This window comes from Lissotriton vulgaris, chromosome 5, assembly GCF_964263255.1.
Source record: "Lissotriton vulgaris chromosome 5, aLisVul1.2, whole genome shotgun sequence".
Classification (NCBI taxonomy): Eukaryota; Metazoa; Chordata; class Amphibia; order Caudata; family Salamandridae; genus Lissotriton; species Lissotriton vulgaris.
In genome coordinates, this window is record NC_141693.1 from 1,678,181,688 (window position 1) to 1,678,195,994 (window position 14,307).

Here is a 14,307-nt window from a genome sequence, read left to right on the forward strand (position 1 = left end):
TGTTTGGTTAGAAAGTGGTGTAAGATAGGGTGACGATGATGGCTTGTAGCTCGCTCACCTGCTGTGCCGATGTTATGGCATCAAGAACGACTGGCTTAAAAGTATGCAGCCAACGAGGATAGCTATGCGGAGATTCGAAAAGAGAACACACTATGAATGCAAGAACCACATTTAAATTTAATTGGGGCATAATGAACAGAGAAGGGGTGCAAAGTTAAGGTTCATGCACAGTACAGTTTTAAGTCCGTTTTGGTAAACAGAATATTTTGGAAAAATTTGGAAACTTTAGCCTAAGATCGGCCGTAAGGGAGGAATTACTTGTGTTACAAAATGACAGTTCCCATCTCTTTTTTTAAACTGATTTTGTGGTATTTTGGGAGTGCAGCAAATCCCACACATTGACGGGAACGTTTTATGGCTATTAGTGAGGATACTGTAATGCTTGAGTAACATTTTCTCATACCAAGAAAAAATTAAAAAAATAATTTTGAAAACTGCTGCAATCTAGAAAATAAAAAAAGGTTGTGACCCAACAAGTAACAAAAGTAAAAGCTATCTCAGAGAAAAGAAAACTGACCTTTTTAAAGCAGAATTCTTCAGATCATCAATGAAAAACGAAATCTAGGAAAGTGCACAAACATTACATTTTCATTGCCTACAAGATGTCCTGACAGAACCTTGGAAGTTTGGTTCAAAAGATGCAAAATTAGTGCTTTAATTATGTTTATTATTTTACATGACTTGGCGATTCCCACTTGAACATTGGTAAATATTTTAACTCTGTATGAGAACGAAATACAATTGTAGTGTAGAGGAGGAATCTGATAAATACATATTTGTTGACATGGCACCTTGGCGAGGGTCTCCCTTCCATTTTTGCTGTTGCCTCATGTGTTTTTGCTGGTGTTAGATGCTTTGGGCACTGTGCCACTGCTGTCCAGTGCCACAGTGCAAGTGCCCCCTATTGTAAATAGATGTATGGATTAGTGATTCCATGATTGGTTGATTTGGTTTACTGCTCAGACCCTAGTTCAGTGCATTGAGTGTGCCCAGGGCTTGTAAACCAAAAGCCGCTGGTGGGCTTGCAGCACTGGTTGTGCCACCCACAGAAGCAGCCTGTAAAAGTGTGTCTCAGGTCTGCCATTGCAGAGCCTGTGTGCAGTCTGGTATTGCCATGTTGACTGGGCACGTGCACCCACTTGCCAGTCCCTAAACATTCTCTTTTCTTCATATCAGACACCACTATGGTAGGCCCAAGGGCAGGGTGCATTGTAAGTGTAAGGTAGGACAAGCCCTGATGTGTGTGGCATGTATTAATAGTGAACTACAGCCATTTTGTGTGTTTCACTATTGCAAGGCTACCTATTTCCCATAGGCCAGAATGCGCAGTTTGATTATTACATCTTATAATCCTAACTGACTTAGGGAACTAGGTAGAAAACCGAGTTTAGTATGCCTGAACTCAGAATGATAAAATACATCTTTTAGTGAAGTTGGTTTTAACATTCTGTGTTTGAAAATACAGCTTTTAAAAAGTAGGTATTTTCTTGTGTAGCCATCCAAGTCTGCCTCTGCTAGGCTGTGTATTCCTTGTCTGGAGTTTGAGTGACAGGGGCTGGGGGATTCCAGGAGACACGGTGAGTCAGCCCAGTGCTGAATATAGAGATCTGCAACTAGATGGGAGGGAGAAGTTGCCCCTGGGACCTGAATAGAGCTGTGCCTTCCCTCCACAATGTTGGCTCCACCTCCTGTGGCGCGGCTGCCCTGCACTGTGAAAGGAAAGAAGGAGTCATGTAAACAGAGTGCTCCAGGACTGACCAGAACTGGTTTGGGCTAGGCAAAGCCCTCTCTGCCTTCAGAGAACAAAGAGAAGAAAGGGAAACTGTGTATAAAAGAGGGGAACCCAGACCCCAGAGAATTCGATCACTTTGGACAACAAGAAGAAACCTTTGCTGAGGAGTGGAATCCCTAAGCTGAAGTGCTGCTTGGGGGGATTGGCCTGCAGTGGTTGCCTGACTGCCAAAGAAAGGAGAGAGGAACTTTGTGTGTACTTTCATCAACTTGTAAGGATCTCCAAGGGGTTGAAAAAAGCTTGCCTCCTGATGAAGTCTCAGGGACGAAGTAGCGTCATTCCAGTCGGGAATGGCGTCCTCAAATGCACACTGAAAGAATTTCCTTTGTGATTTAGTACTTTCAAAATAAAGTTTTATTGAAAGATTTAATTCAATTTTAATCCCATTGTTTGTTTTTCACAATGTCCAAGTTGTAAGTAAGTTTTTAATACGTGACCCAATGCATTTCGGGCGTTCTGCCCTTCCTCAGGGGCATAAGTTAACTGTAGAAGAAAATAAACACGACTGTAATATATTGATTAGTGTTAGCACAATACTTAATTAGAAGAACAGTATCTTTTCAGAAACCTTACATCCCTTAGGATCATTGTGTACAGAACTTCATAGTATCAGATGAGAAAATGTTAAAAAAAAGCATGGTAATTACCCGTGATATCATTTGAAATCAGATATGTACACATTTATCAAATAAGTTTGTTACATGTCATTCATGATACACATCATTACTTCAACCTTGTAAAAACAAGCATGTATTTGTTGGTTAATAAGAAACACCGGTGTCATGGAAATACGTAATACTGCATGTTTCCCCTCCGATTTTTAATGAAAACGAATCCTCGTTTTTTCTATTTATAACCACCCGATTCCAATTCGTTAAAAAGAGTGTTACCGATAATTCCGGTCATACCGGTTATATTTCAAGCGCCTGATGCATGTCAAAATGTGGGTCAAAATGTATATGCGGTGTCCACAGGGTTCACGGACCGCGTACTAGAAAGAAAAGAACCCGGGTATGTCTCAATACACTTGTAAGACTACGGACGGTTAACTACGATCATCGCAACAGGGTTAAATCTCAAACAGAGTAACACCACACTCACCTAATTCGGATGATTTCTTCCGACGCTGAGCCACAGCGTGAAACAGTAATACGAGGATTTCTACCGGGTGCCTGGCAGATAATCCAGAGATTATTATACGTCAAGCAGACAAGGGAGGAGCCCTTGTCATTTTGGATGCTGACTTTCATAACAACAGAGTAAACGAACATGTCAATGACTCAAACACGTACTACAAAATAGAGAGAGATCCGACCAAAGAATTCATGTAGATATTTTCAACCCTCATAAGCAAAACAATTGATTTGGGCACAATTGGACAAAAAGAGAAACAATACCTCATCAAATCAAACCCTTCAGTACCATATATCTATATGATACCGAAAGTGCACAAACATCCTACTCATCCGCCTTGCAGACCTATTGTATCTACAGTTAACTCCATTCACGAACCCATTGGCAAATATATTGACAGGCACTTACAACCATTGGTACAATCAATGAGTACGTATATTAAGGACACCACCCATTTTCTAACCATTCTTGAGGAACAACAAGCACAATTCACCAGTGACATGCTGCTTTGTACCATCGATGTACAATCATTATATACTTCAATTTCCCATAATTTGGGACTAGATGCTATGGCCTCATTTCTAATGTTGTCTGACATGGAAGAAGGGTTGAAGGTCTTTATAATGGAACTTTTGAACTTCACGCTATATCACAGCTACTTTGTATGGAAAGATTCATTTTATATGCAAATCTCAGGTACTTCTAGGGGCAATTGTGCCGCACCTGCCTACGCGAACTTGTTCATGCATCGATTTGAACTAGATAACATCCTTAGCAACAACCAATGGTCCAAAAACTTAATAACCTACAAGAGATATATCGACAATATATTTGTTTTGTGGAAGGGAGCACAGATGGAGCTGGAACATGCTATGGAAAATTTGAATCAGGTGAATGACCTGATTAAATTCACTCACAATATTCAAACAGATCAACTATCATTCTTGGATGTGTTAGTTCAGAAAAAACAAAACAAACTAGAAACCAGTGTTTTTACTAAGAGTACAGACAGAAATAATTTGTTACACTTCTCGAGTTTTCATCAACACTCTTTAAAAAGACACCTACCGTATTCGCAACTATTAAGAATGAAGAGGATATCCTCCACAGAAGAGTGATTGAAAACAAGCACTCAAACTTGCATTGAAAAATTCCAAGAGCGAGGGTACCCAATGGGAATCATAGAAGAAGCCAAATCTAAAATGATGAAAACTGACAGACGATCGTTATTACAGTGTAGAGAAAATCTACAAACAACCTAAATCATAAGCCACTAATCTTTCTAACAAGGAACGGAATATTCTCAAAAAACTGGCAGATAATCCAGAGATTATCATACGTCAAGCAGACAAGGGAGGAGCCTTTGTCATTTTGGATGCTGACTTTTATAACAACAGAGTAAACAAACACGTCAATGACTCAAACACCTACTACAAAAAAGAGAGAGATCCGACCAAAGAATTCATGGAGATATTTTCAACCCTCATAAGCAAAACAATTGATTTGGGCACAATTGGACAAAAAGAGAAACAATACCTCATCAAATCAAACCCTTCAGTACCATATATCTATTTGATACCGAAAGTGCACAAACATCCTACTCATCCGCCTTGCAGACCTATTGTATCTACAGTTAACTCCATTCAGGAACCCATTGGCAAATATATTGACAGGCACTTACAACCATTGGTACAATCAATGAGTACGTATATTAAGGACACCACCCATTTTCTAACCATTCTTGAGGAACAACAAGCACAATTCACCAGTGACATGCTGCTTTGTACCATCGATGTACAATCATTATATACTTCAATTTCCCATAATTTGGGACTACATGCTATGGCTTCATTTCTAATGTTGTCTGACATGGAAGAAGGGTTGAAGGTCTTTATAATGGAACTTTTGAACTTCACGCTATATCACATCTACTTTGTATGGAAAGATTCATTTTATATGCAAAGCTCAGGTACTTCTATGGGCAATTGTGCCGCACCTGCCAACGCGAACTTGTTCATGCATCGATTTGAACTAGATAACATCCTTAGCAACAACCAATGGTCCAAAAACTTAATAACCTACAAGAGATATATCGACGATATATTTGGTTTGTGGAAGGGACCACAGATGGAGCTGGAACATGCTATGGAAAATTTGAATCAGGTGAATGACCGGATTAAATTCATTCACAATATTCAAACAGATCAACTATCATTCTTGGATGTGTAAATTCAGAAAAAACAAAACAAACTAGAAACCAGTGTTTTTACTAAGAGTACAGACAGAAATAATTTGTTACACTTCGAGTTTTCATCAACACTTTTTAAAAAGACACCTACTTTATTCGCAACTATTAAGAATGAAGAGGATATCCTCCACAGAAGAGTCATTGAAAACAAGCACTCAAACTTGCATTGAAAAATTCCAAGAGCGAGGGTACCCAATGGGAATCATAGAAGAAGCCAAATCTAAAAAGATGAAAACTGACAGACGATCATTATTACAGTGTCAACCCAAAGAATCCAAGGAAGACAGTATGGTATTTGTCTCCAAATACTCAACAGAGAGCATCAAAATCAAGCGAATCATATTGAGAAATTGGCCACTACTAACGTTGGAGGAAGACTTTAATAACATTTTCCAACACACTCCAAGATTTGCATTCCAAAGATCTTTAAATATTAAAGAAATGCTGAACCGGAAAACACAAACTTACACTGGAAAACATAAAGGCACTCTACCCTGCCACAATTGTGGAAACTGCAACGCCATAATAAAAGGGAATGAAATCAAACATCCAAGCCAAGGTTTCACCATCAAATTACGTGTCACTGCCACTTGTGACAGTCGGAATGTAATTTACTTGATCAAATGCCCGTGTGGCTTAGCATATGTTGGGAAAACTGAGCGAAAAATAAAGACTCGCATCATTGAGCACAAGAGTAACATTCGCACAAAAAATGTCAAATCTCCACTGGCATCTCACTTCAATAACCACAATCATTCTCCCAGCCAAGTACGATTCCTCATCTTGGAAACTGTACCTATCCTACCGGGAAGAGACAATACTCAACACCTACTACGCAGAGAAGTTTTCTGGAGTACCCATCTTAATACTGCACAACCAAAAGGTCTCAATGATCGTATTGATTTGAACTGCTTCCTATAAACAGTGAGAACAATATTATGAAACGGACTATTTTGTTTAACCACTGTTTAATTGTTGACCAAGTGATCGTATTGATTTTTCAACTTGAAGTTCTGAAATCATTGAGTAACATTTGTGTTTTTCATGCAAATTACTTATGTAACATAGTATGTTTTTTGATGATTTGATGTAGGATTGACTATGAGTATTTTGACATATGAAGCGTCTTTGAACAGACCTTTACCATTTTTGAGGCATTGATTACCCGTCTATTTTCGAGACTCATTTAACTTTGAGACTCGTTTAATTTATTTTTTGCACCTCTTTATCGAGTGAAATTCGACCCACAACGTACACATATTTTGTTTACTTCACTCTTACTATCGAGTGATAAACTCGGCAAGTAGTATTTCTTTGTTTCTACCCTCTTGAAACTAACGTGTAACACTTCCGGGTTAGGAGCGTTTATACTCGGCACCCGGTAGAAATCCTCGTATTACTGTTTCACGCTGTGGCTCAGCGTGAAACAGTAATAAAAGAAATCATCCGAATTAGGTGAGTGTGGTGTTACTCTGTTTGAGATTTAACCCTGTTGCGATGATCGTAGTTAACCGTCCGTAGTCTTACAAGTGTATTGAGACATACCCGGGTTCTTTTCTTTCTAGTACGCGGTCCGTGAACCCTGGGGACTCCGCGTATACATTTTGACCCACATTTTGACCTGCATCAGGCGCTTGAAATATAACAGGTATGACAAGAATTATCGGTAACACTCTTTTTAACGAATTGGAATCAGGTGGTTATAAATAGAAAAAACGAGGATTAGTTTTCATTAAAAATTGAAGGGGAAACATGCAGTATTACGTATTTCCATGACACCGGTGTTTCTTATTAACCAACAAATACATGCTTGTTTTTACAAGGTTGAAGTAATGATGTGTATCATGAATGGCATGTAACAGACTTATTTGATAAATGTGTACATATCTGATTTCAAATTATATCACGGGTAATTACCATGCTTTTTTTTAACATTTTCTCATCTGATACTATGAAGTTCTGTACACAATGATCCTAAGGGATATAAGGTTTCTGAAAAGATACTTGTTCTTCTAATTAAGTATTATGCTAACACACTAATGAATATATTACAGTCGTGTTTATTTTCTTCTACAGTTAACTTATGCCCCTGAGGAAGGGCAGAACGCCCGAAATGCATTGGGCCATGTATTAAAAACTTACTTACAACTTGGACATTGTGAAAAACAAACAATGGGATTCAAATTGAATTAAATGTTTCAATAAAACTTTATTTTGAAAGTACTAAATCACAAAGGAAATTCTTTCAGTGTGCATTTGAGGACGCCATTCCCGACTGGAATGACGCTACTACGTTTCTTATAGCTGCCTCCAAGACTCAGAAGGAGGAACTCACCTAGCACCTAACCACTTGTCAGTAACTTTTTACACCACAACTTACCTTGAGTGCGACAGTTCTCTGTCTAAACCATTGTTCATGAAGTTCCAGGGACAACAGACTTCACCCACCAGCTCCCCAAGAGTTCTTTGGTAGTGCCTGCAGATGTGCTGAACTTTTTGAGGAACTGTGCATCGCAAGGAACTGGAAGAGCGACTCACGAGCAAGAAGCGTGACGCTGAACTGTCGCTGTCACTTCACAACACGAGAGCGCCTCGCATCACCGGAGGAGAGGATCGACGTCGCAGCAGACGCCGCCGCATCACCGGGAAGCGAGTTCCAGGGCCTGTCGCGGCCCTCAAGAACCGCTGAGTCATCGCAGGGCCCGCAAAGCGCCTCGCATCGCCGAAGAGGATCGACGTCGCAGCAGACGCCTCCGCATCACTGGGAAGCGTGTTGCAGGGCCTGTCACGGTCCACATCGCATCGCACCAAGAAGACAATATCTTTATTTCTTTGCACCAAATCGGCATCGTATCACAGCGTTGCTCGCCGCATCGCCATGGAAGCGCAGTAAGAAACCGACGTATCACCTCCATTCGCAGAGAAGAACCCACGCATCACCGTCCCCTATGCAGCAGTAGGGAACCAACGCATCACCGTTCTTGAGTGTAAGTTATGTTATGTTATGTTATGTTATTAGTTCATTTTTATAGCGCACGGCTACTCAAAAAGAGTGTCCCGGCGCTTTTAAAGGAGAAGGCAAAAAAACTGCAACAAAATAACATAACACCAAATGAAAGACTAAAAAAGCAGTGAGCCAAGAATTAAAGAGAGAACGGCTACTGAGTAAAAAGCCACGTTTTAAGGCCTTTCCTAAAAGCCAGCAGGCTAGTGGCTCCCCGCAGGGCCAGCGGCAAAGAGTTCCATAGCTGGGATGCCAGCAGTCCAAAAGAGCGCCCGCCAAGGCGCGCTTTCTTTACCCGAGGGACAACAGCAAGGTGCAGGGATTCCGACCTCAGAGACCTGGTCGGGTGATAAAAGACCAGCCTCTTTTGGAGGTACTTAGCTCCCTCCTTGTGAAGAGCTTTATAGACCAAGGTCAGAGCCTTAAAGGCGATCCTCTTGCGGATGGGCAACCAATGTAACGTTACCAGCAGGCCCGAGGCACTGGAGCGCCTACTGAGGCCGAAGATTGCCCTGGCCGCGGCGTTCTGTACCACTTGAAGGCGCTGCAGCAAGTACTCTGGAAGGCCCAGGTAAAGAATGTTGGAATAATCCAACCTGGACCCAATCAGAGCCTGAACTGTCAGCGTCCTATGTTCCACGGATAACAAAGGAAGGAACCTCCGCAGCATCCTAAGGATGCCAAAGCACATGCCCGACACCCCCAGGATCTGAGATTTCAGGGTTAACCTGTTATCCAACTTCACCCCTAGATTCTTTGCAACCTGAGAGGAACAGGATGGAGGGAACATATCCCGTGGCCACCAAGTCTGCCAGTCAGGCTCGGTGTCACACCCAAAGAAAAGTACTTCGGACTTGTCGGAATTGCACTTAAGGCTGTTTAGATGGAACCAGTGAAAAACAGCCCCAAGGCAATCCCGAATACTCTCCCCATCAAAGTCGCCTCCTCTCGTACAAGAGAAGAGGAGCTGGGTGTCATCCGCATAGGATACGATCTGGGCACCATGCGACTCCACCAGTGCCGCCAACGGGGTCATAATGATGTTAAAGAGGGTCGGGCTCAAGATAGAGCCCTGAGGGACCCCGACTCCCAGAGGCGGCATCACGGCGGAATCAGGCGGGACCCAGATCGTTTGCCGGCGGCCGGCAAGAAAGGAAGCAAACCAGTCGAACACCGTCCCCCGTATGCCTATCTCGCGAAGTCTTGCGAGAAGACCATCATGGGGAACGGTGTCGAAAGCCGCCGACAGGTCTAACATCACCAGCATGACTTTGCCCCCAGAGTCCAGAACCCCTTTAATCGATTCCGAAACCTCCAGGAGCGCAGTCTCCGTGCTAAGATGGGGACGAAAGCCCGATTGGGTGGCGTGCAAGATCTCATTAGATTCAAGGAAATTGGAAAGCACGCCTTGAACGTGCTTTTCCAGAATCTTCGTGAGGGCCGGCAGCAGAGAGATGGGCCTATAGTTAACTGGGGCCTTCGGGTCTAGGCCAGATTTTTTTAGCAAGGGAATCACCATCGCCTGCTTCCAGGTTTGCGGGACCACACCTAGCCTCAACGAAAGATTCAAAAGCGGATTAGCCAACGGGTTGATCACCTCCGCAACTTTCGCTAGAAATTTAGCCGGGCATGGGTCAAGGGGAGAACCCGATTTTAAATTGCCCATTAGAGCCAGGGAGTCCGGAGCAGAGATTGGAGGAAACACACTCAACGTCTCCCTAGGCCCGGCCTGTGGCAGTGTGATGATGTCACGTTCAGTTTGGCCCACAGACATTGGTACTAGGAATGACTCCTGGATGCGTTGGATCTTGCTCGTAAAGAAGTCAGCAAGATCCGCAGCCCAGGTACCAGATGGTAAGGAACCGACGCCTCACCTTCCCTGCAACCCTTTTGTTGTATTGCGTTACGCATTTTCAGGTACATTGACTTTAAGTGTTGCATTTTAAGATCTAAAGAGAACTAAGCTAATTGTACCATTTCAAGTACAGTATTGTGGATTTTTGTCGTTTAAGGTCTTGTGATAAGTCTATATAAAGAATACTTATTTTTGATCAAACTTGTGTGGTGTCCATCTGCAGTGTTGTCACTTGGTTACTGTATGTGTTCACAAATGCTTTACACACTGCCTCTGAGATAAGCCTGTCTGCTCGTGCCAATCTACCAAGGGGGTGAGCAGGGTTTATTTTAGGAGTGTACCCCCTTACTCTGACTAGACGCAAGGGTCCCTATTTGTCACAGGTACCTACCTATGCCAACTTGAGATCCCCAAATCTAAAAATATTCCTCACAAGACTTCAATGATGAGACATCTGAAAGGTCTAAAGGTATGGCAGGCAAAGGGAACTGCTGCCATTGAAAGGAAGATACTAATCATTAACAAATCTAGTAATCAATCTTTTCAACTCACAAAGTCTCAGCACCACTTAATCTTTCAGTCATTCTTCCAAAACAGGAAGGTTTGAAGAATAAGAACATTTCCTTACCCCAGCCATGTATTCCATGAAAATGGTCAGCGTTTTCTCTGCCTTGTCCCGGAGAAAGCCATAATACTGAACTATGCGATCATGTTGTAGGTTTTTCAGTAGTTGAATCTCACACTCTAGTGCACTCACTTCCTACACAAAAGAAATATAACAGTCATAGTACATAAAGGAAAATGAACATACCATGTGATGCACCATATAAAACACTGTAGCTATGTATCACAGACTCAGTCCTGAATTATTGTATCAAGTTAACACAAAGAAAACCTGACTCCAGAAGAGTTATGAACTTTGGTAACAATATTTCTGGTAGATACTATACCTTCATGCTGATTCTTCACCTCATGACTATCCTCCAAACGCCCGACTGCACTCGGTTTTCCTAGTAATAGCTCTCACCTGCCGTGAGGTGAAATCCAAACAACTCCAGTCACAACTCCAATTTTCTTGGAAGTGATGATATAGGACTAAATGCGTAGCTGACTGCAAGCCTTGTATCAGAGTTCATTGTATATTTTCAGCACCCCACTGAAGCGTGCGGAGAGGAAGAAAATAAGTTACATACCTGTGTAACTGCGGTTATCCAGAATTGGGATCTTTCATAGATTCACATGCTTGAATCATTCTCCGTTGTCGACATGGGAGTCCCACTGTAAAATAATCAAGCAGTGCTTAATATATTTCATAGGCTACATTGGCCCTAAACCATCTGATCAGTAGCCTATCTATGCCCTTTCCAAAAAAGGACCTCATGTTGGAACACAGCCAATCAGCTGCCAGTACTCTCGAGGATACTCCCAGCAGAGGCAGATTCCCTCAGATTATCAAAGCACATGTGGGAAGTAAGAATCCCATAAACGAAAGAGAACTACCTCTACGGGGAGGAGGGTGGGTTGCATGTTAATCTATGAAAGATACCAATACTGGAGAACACCAGTTACAGGTAAGTAACTTATTTTTTTATCCAGTAAAGGGGTATCTTTCATAGATTCACATGCTGGAATCAAAATAGCAAGCAGTACCCACAAATTGTCCAGTAGGTAGTGGAAGGAGGGAGACATGCAACCAATAAATCCCACAAGCTATTCCAAAGTAACAGTGACATTTGTAACCATACATACACCCTTTCAATTCTAGACAGCTTAAAAAAATTGTCTATAAACAAAACCTGAAGCCTTAACATACTATTATATTTAGGGTGCATCCAATGAAGTGCTTAGAAGAACAAACACTAAAATAATTAAGCCACTATTTATTTTTTTCTAAAGTTATCAAAAAATAAACATTAACAAAGGATAGTAAGCAAAGCTGTGCCACTCTAAAGCAAATATAATTCCTCTTTTACCAGAAAAGAGGCCCACCTAAAATAAAGAGATGATGTGTACCGCTTGGCCCACGGCTGCAGCTTCACGTTCATAGATTGCAGATAGTAGTGCTGCATAAAAGTGTGGACACTTTTCCATGTCACAGCATGGCAAATCTTTTCTAGTGTCACTCCAGCAAACAGGGCTGCCAATGTAAAAGCTGACCTGGTGGAGTGTGCCTTAATTCTTCTCGTTAAGGGCCATGTTAGTATTATCATTTGCAGAACTGTATCGCAGAGGAGATCCATCTGGCAACAGTAGCTTTAGTTACTGCTGTTCCTTCCCTGCACTGCCCTGTCCGTAAGCCGTCAGTAGCTGATCAGTCTTTCTTATGTCCTCTTCCTTATGCAGGTAGAATTTTAACCATCTTTTAACATCCAGCGTATGGATTTTGGGGGAAAAAACTGAAGTATTACTGGTTTGTTGAGGTGGAATTGTGTTGGGACCTTTGGAATAAAAGTCGGGTTTATTCGCAGATCCACATAGTTATCAGCGAAATGAAGAAATGGTTCCTTGACTGTAAAAGCTTGAATTTTGCTAACCCTCCTGGCAGAAGTTAGAGCCAGTAGGAGGGCTACACTCCAGGTGGGAAACGTTAGCTCCACTTTGTGAATTGGTTCAAAAGATTGCCTCATTAGTTCCTCGATGGCCTATTGAGCTTCCATTCCGGAGGAAAAAGCACGGAAGAGTCCCCCTCGAAGAGATCTTCTGGAACGGGAAATCGCAGCAAGGTTAACCTTCACCAAAGATTGAGTGAGACCTGACTTTGCCAAAGAGAGGACATATAGCAAAATCCATTCCGGAGTTGCTTGAAGCTGTTGCAAGTTGTTTCGTTGACACCAAAAGCAAAAACGCTTCCATTTAAGGCGGTACATCTTGTTAGTGCTATCAGCCCTGGATTTTGCAATAATCTCTCTGCATTCCTGTGGATATCTAAGTTCTTGAACTATAGGAATTCAGGAGCCATGCAGGCAAATGAAGAGACTCCGGGTCTGGATGACGAACGTGGCCCTTGTCCCTGGTCAGAAAAGATGGAGGGTTGTAGGGAACTATGGGCCTCAATTCCCACATCAACAGAAGCTCTGGGAACCAGTACTGCATGGGCCATCGTGGCACTATTAGGATCCAACGACAGTCTTCAGTCTTCAAATTGGTCAGTACCCTGAGAATTAAAGGGATGAGGGAAAAAGTCAAAGCATATATCCCGGACCATCGCATCAAAAGGGCATTCCTGCTCGACCCTGGCAGAAGGAACCTGCTGGCATAGCACTGGCATTTGGTGTTCTTTCTCGATGCGAAGAGGTCTTACTCTGGTTTTCCCCATCTCTGAAACACCTTGTCGAGCTGGAACTGTTCCAACTTCAAATCATGACAACTGGACTGCGTTCTGCTTAACGAATCCACCAGTGTATTGTGCAGACCTCGTACATGTTCGGCTCTGAGCGAGATCACGTGCTGTTTCGTCCAATCCCATAGCTCCAGCGCTTCATGTGATAGCGTGATGGATTTGGTTTCCCCTGGCTTGTTGATGTACATGCTGGTGGTATTGCCAATATGCACCAGCACAGAGGAACCTACTATCATTGGCAAGAAAGCCTGGAAGGAATAGTAAAATGACTTTGAGTTCTAGCCTGTTGATGTGCTGATGTTTCTGAGCGGAGGACCACTTGCCCTGTATCTGTAACTCTTGCAGATGCCCTCCCCAGCCGTCCATCGAGGCGTCCGTTGTCAGTCTGAAGTCCGGGATAGTTTGGATGAACGTCAGGCCCTTTAGGAGAATCAGTGCGTGAAACCAACATTGCAGTGTCTCCACCAAGTGAGGTGTGATTTGTATTACATCCTTGAAGGATCCTGAAGTTTGCAGCCATTGCTTCTGTAGTTCTTCTTGAAGAGGCCTCATCCTCAGCCTGGCCAGAAGCACTAGATCGATTGATGAAGAACACATTCCCAGGAGCAATTTCTCTGTTTGTACAGTAACAGCCTTTTTTTATATGCTCCAGTCCTCACCAGTCTTTGTAATTGTATTTGCCTTTCATTTGATAGGAAGGCCTTGTCCTGGATGGTATCTATGGTCGCCACCAGAAAGGATATGAATTGATTATGGAGGAACAAAGATTTTTCTTTGTTTAAAGTGAGTCCTAGAGTCTATAACAACTGAAAGCAGGTGTTTGTAGCTTGACTGGCCTTTTGTGCTGTTGGAGCCTTGAGCAGCCAGTCGTCCA

At 42.5% G+C, this 14,307-nt stretch overlaps 1 protein-coding gene across 2 annotated transcripts in view; it reads right to left on the reverse strand.

Moving 5' to 3' along the window:
• Positions 1–14,307, reverse strand: part of MAP3K3 (mitogen-activated protein kinase kinase kinase 3) — a 1,347,292-nt gene that overhangs the window by 246,425 nt on the left and 1,086,560 nt on the right. For both annotated transcript variants that reach the window (XM_086923814.1, XM_086923815.1), the window contains exon 13: positions 10,722–10,853. In XM_086923814.1, coding sequence (XP_086779940.1) covers positions 10,722–10,853 — 132 coding nt within the window. The remainder of the gene's footprint in view (positions 1–10,721; positions 10,854–14,307) is intronic.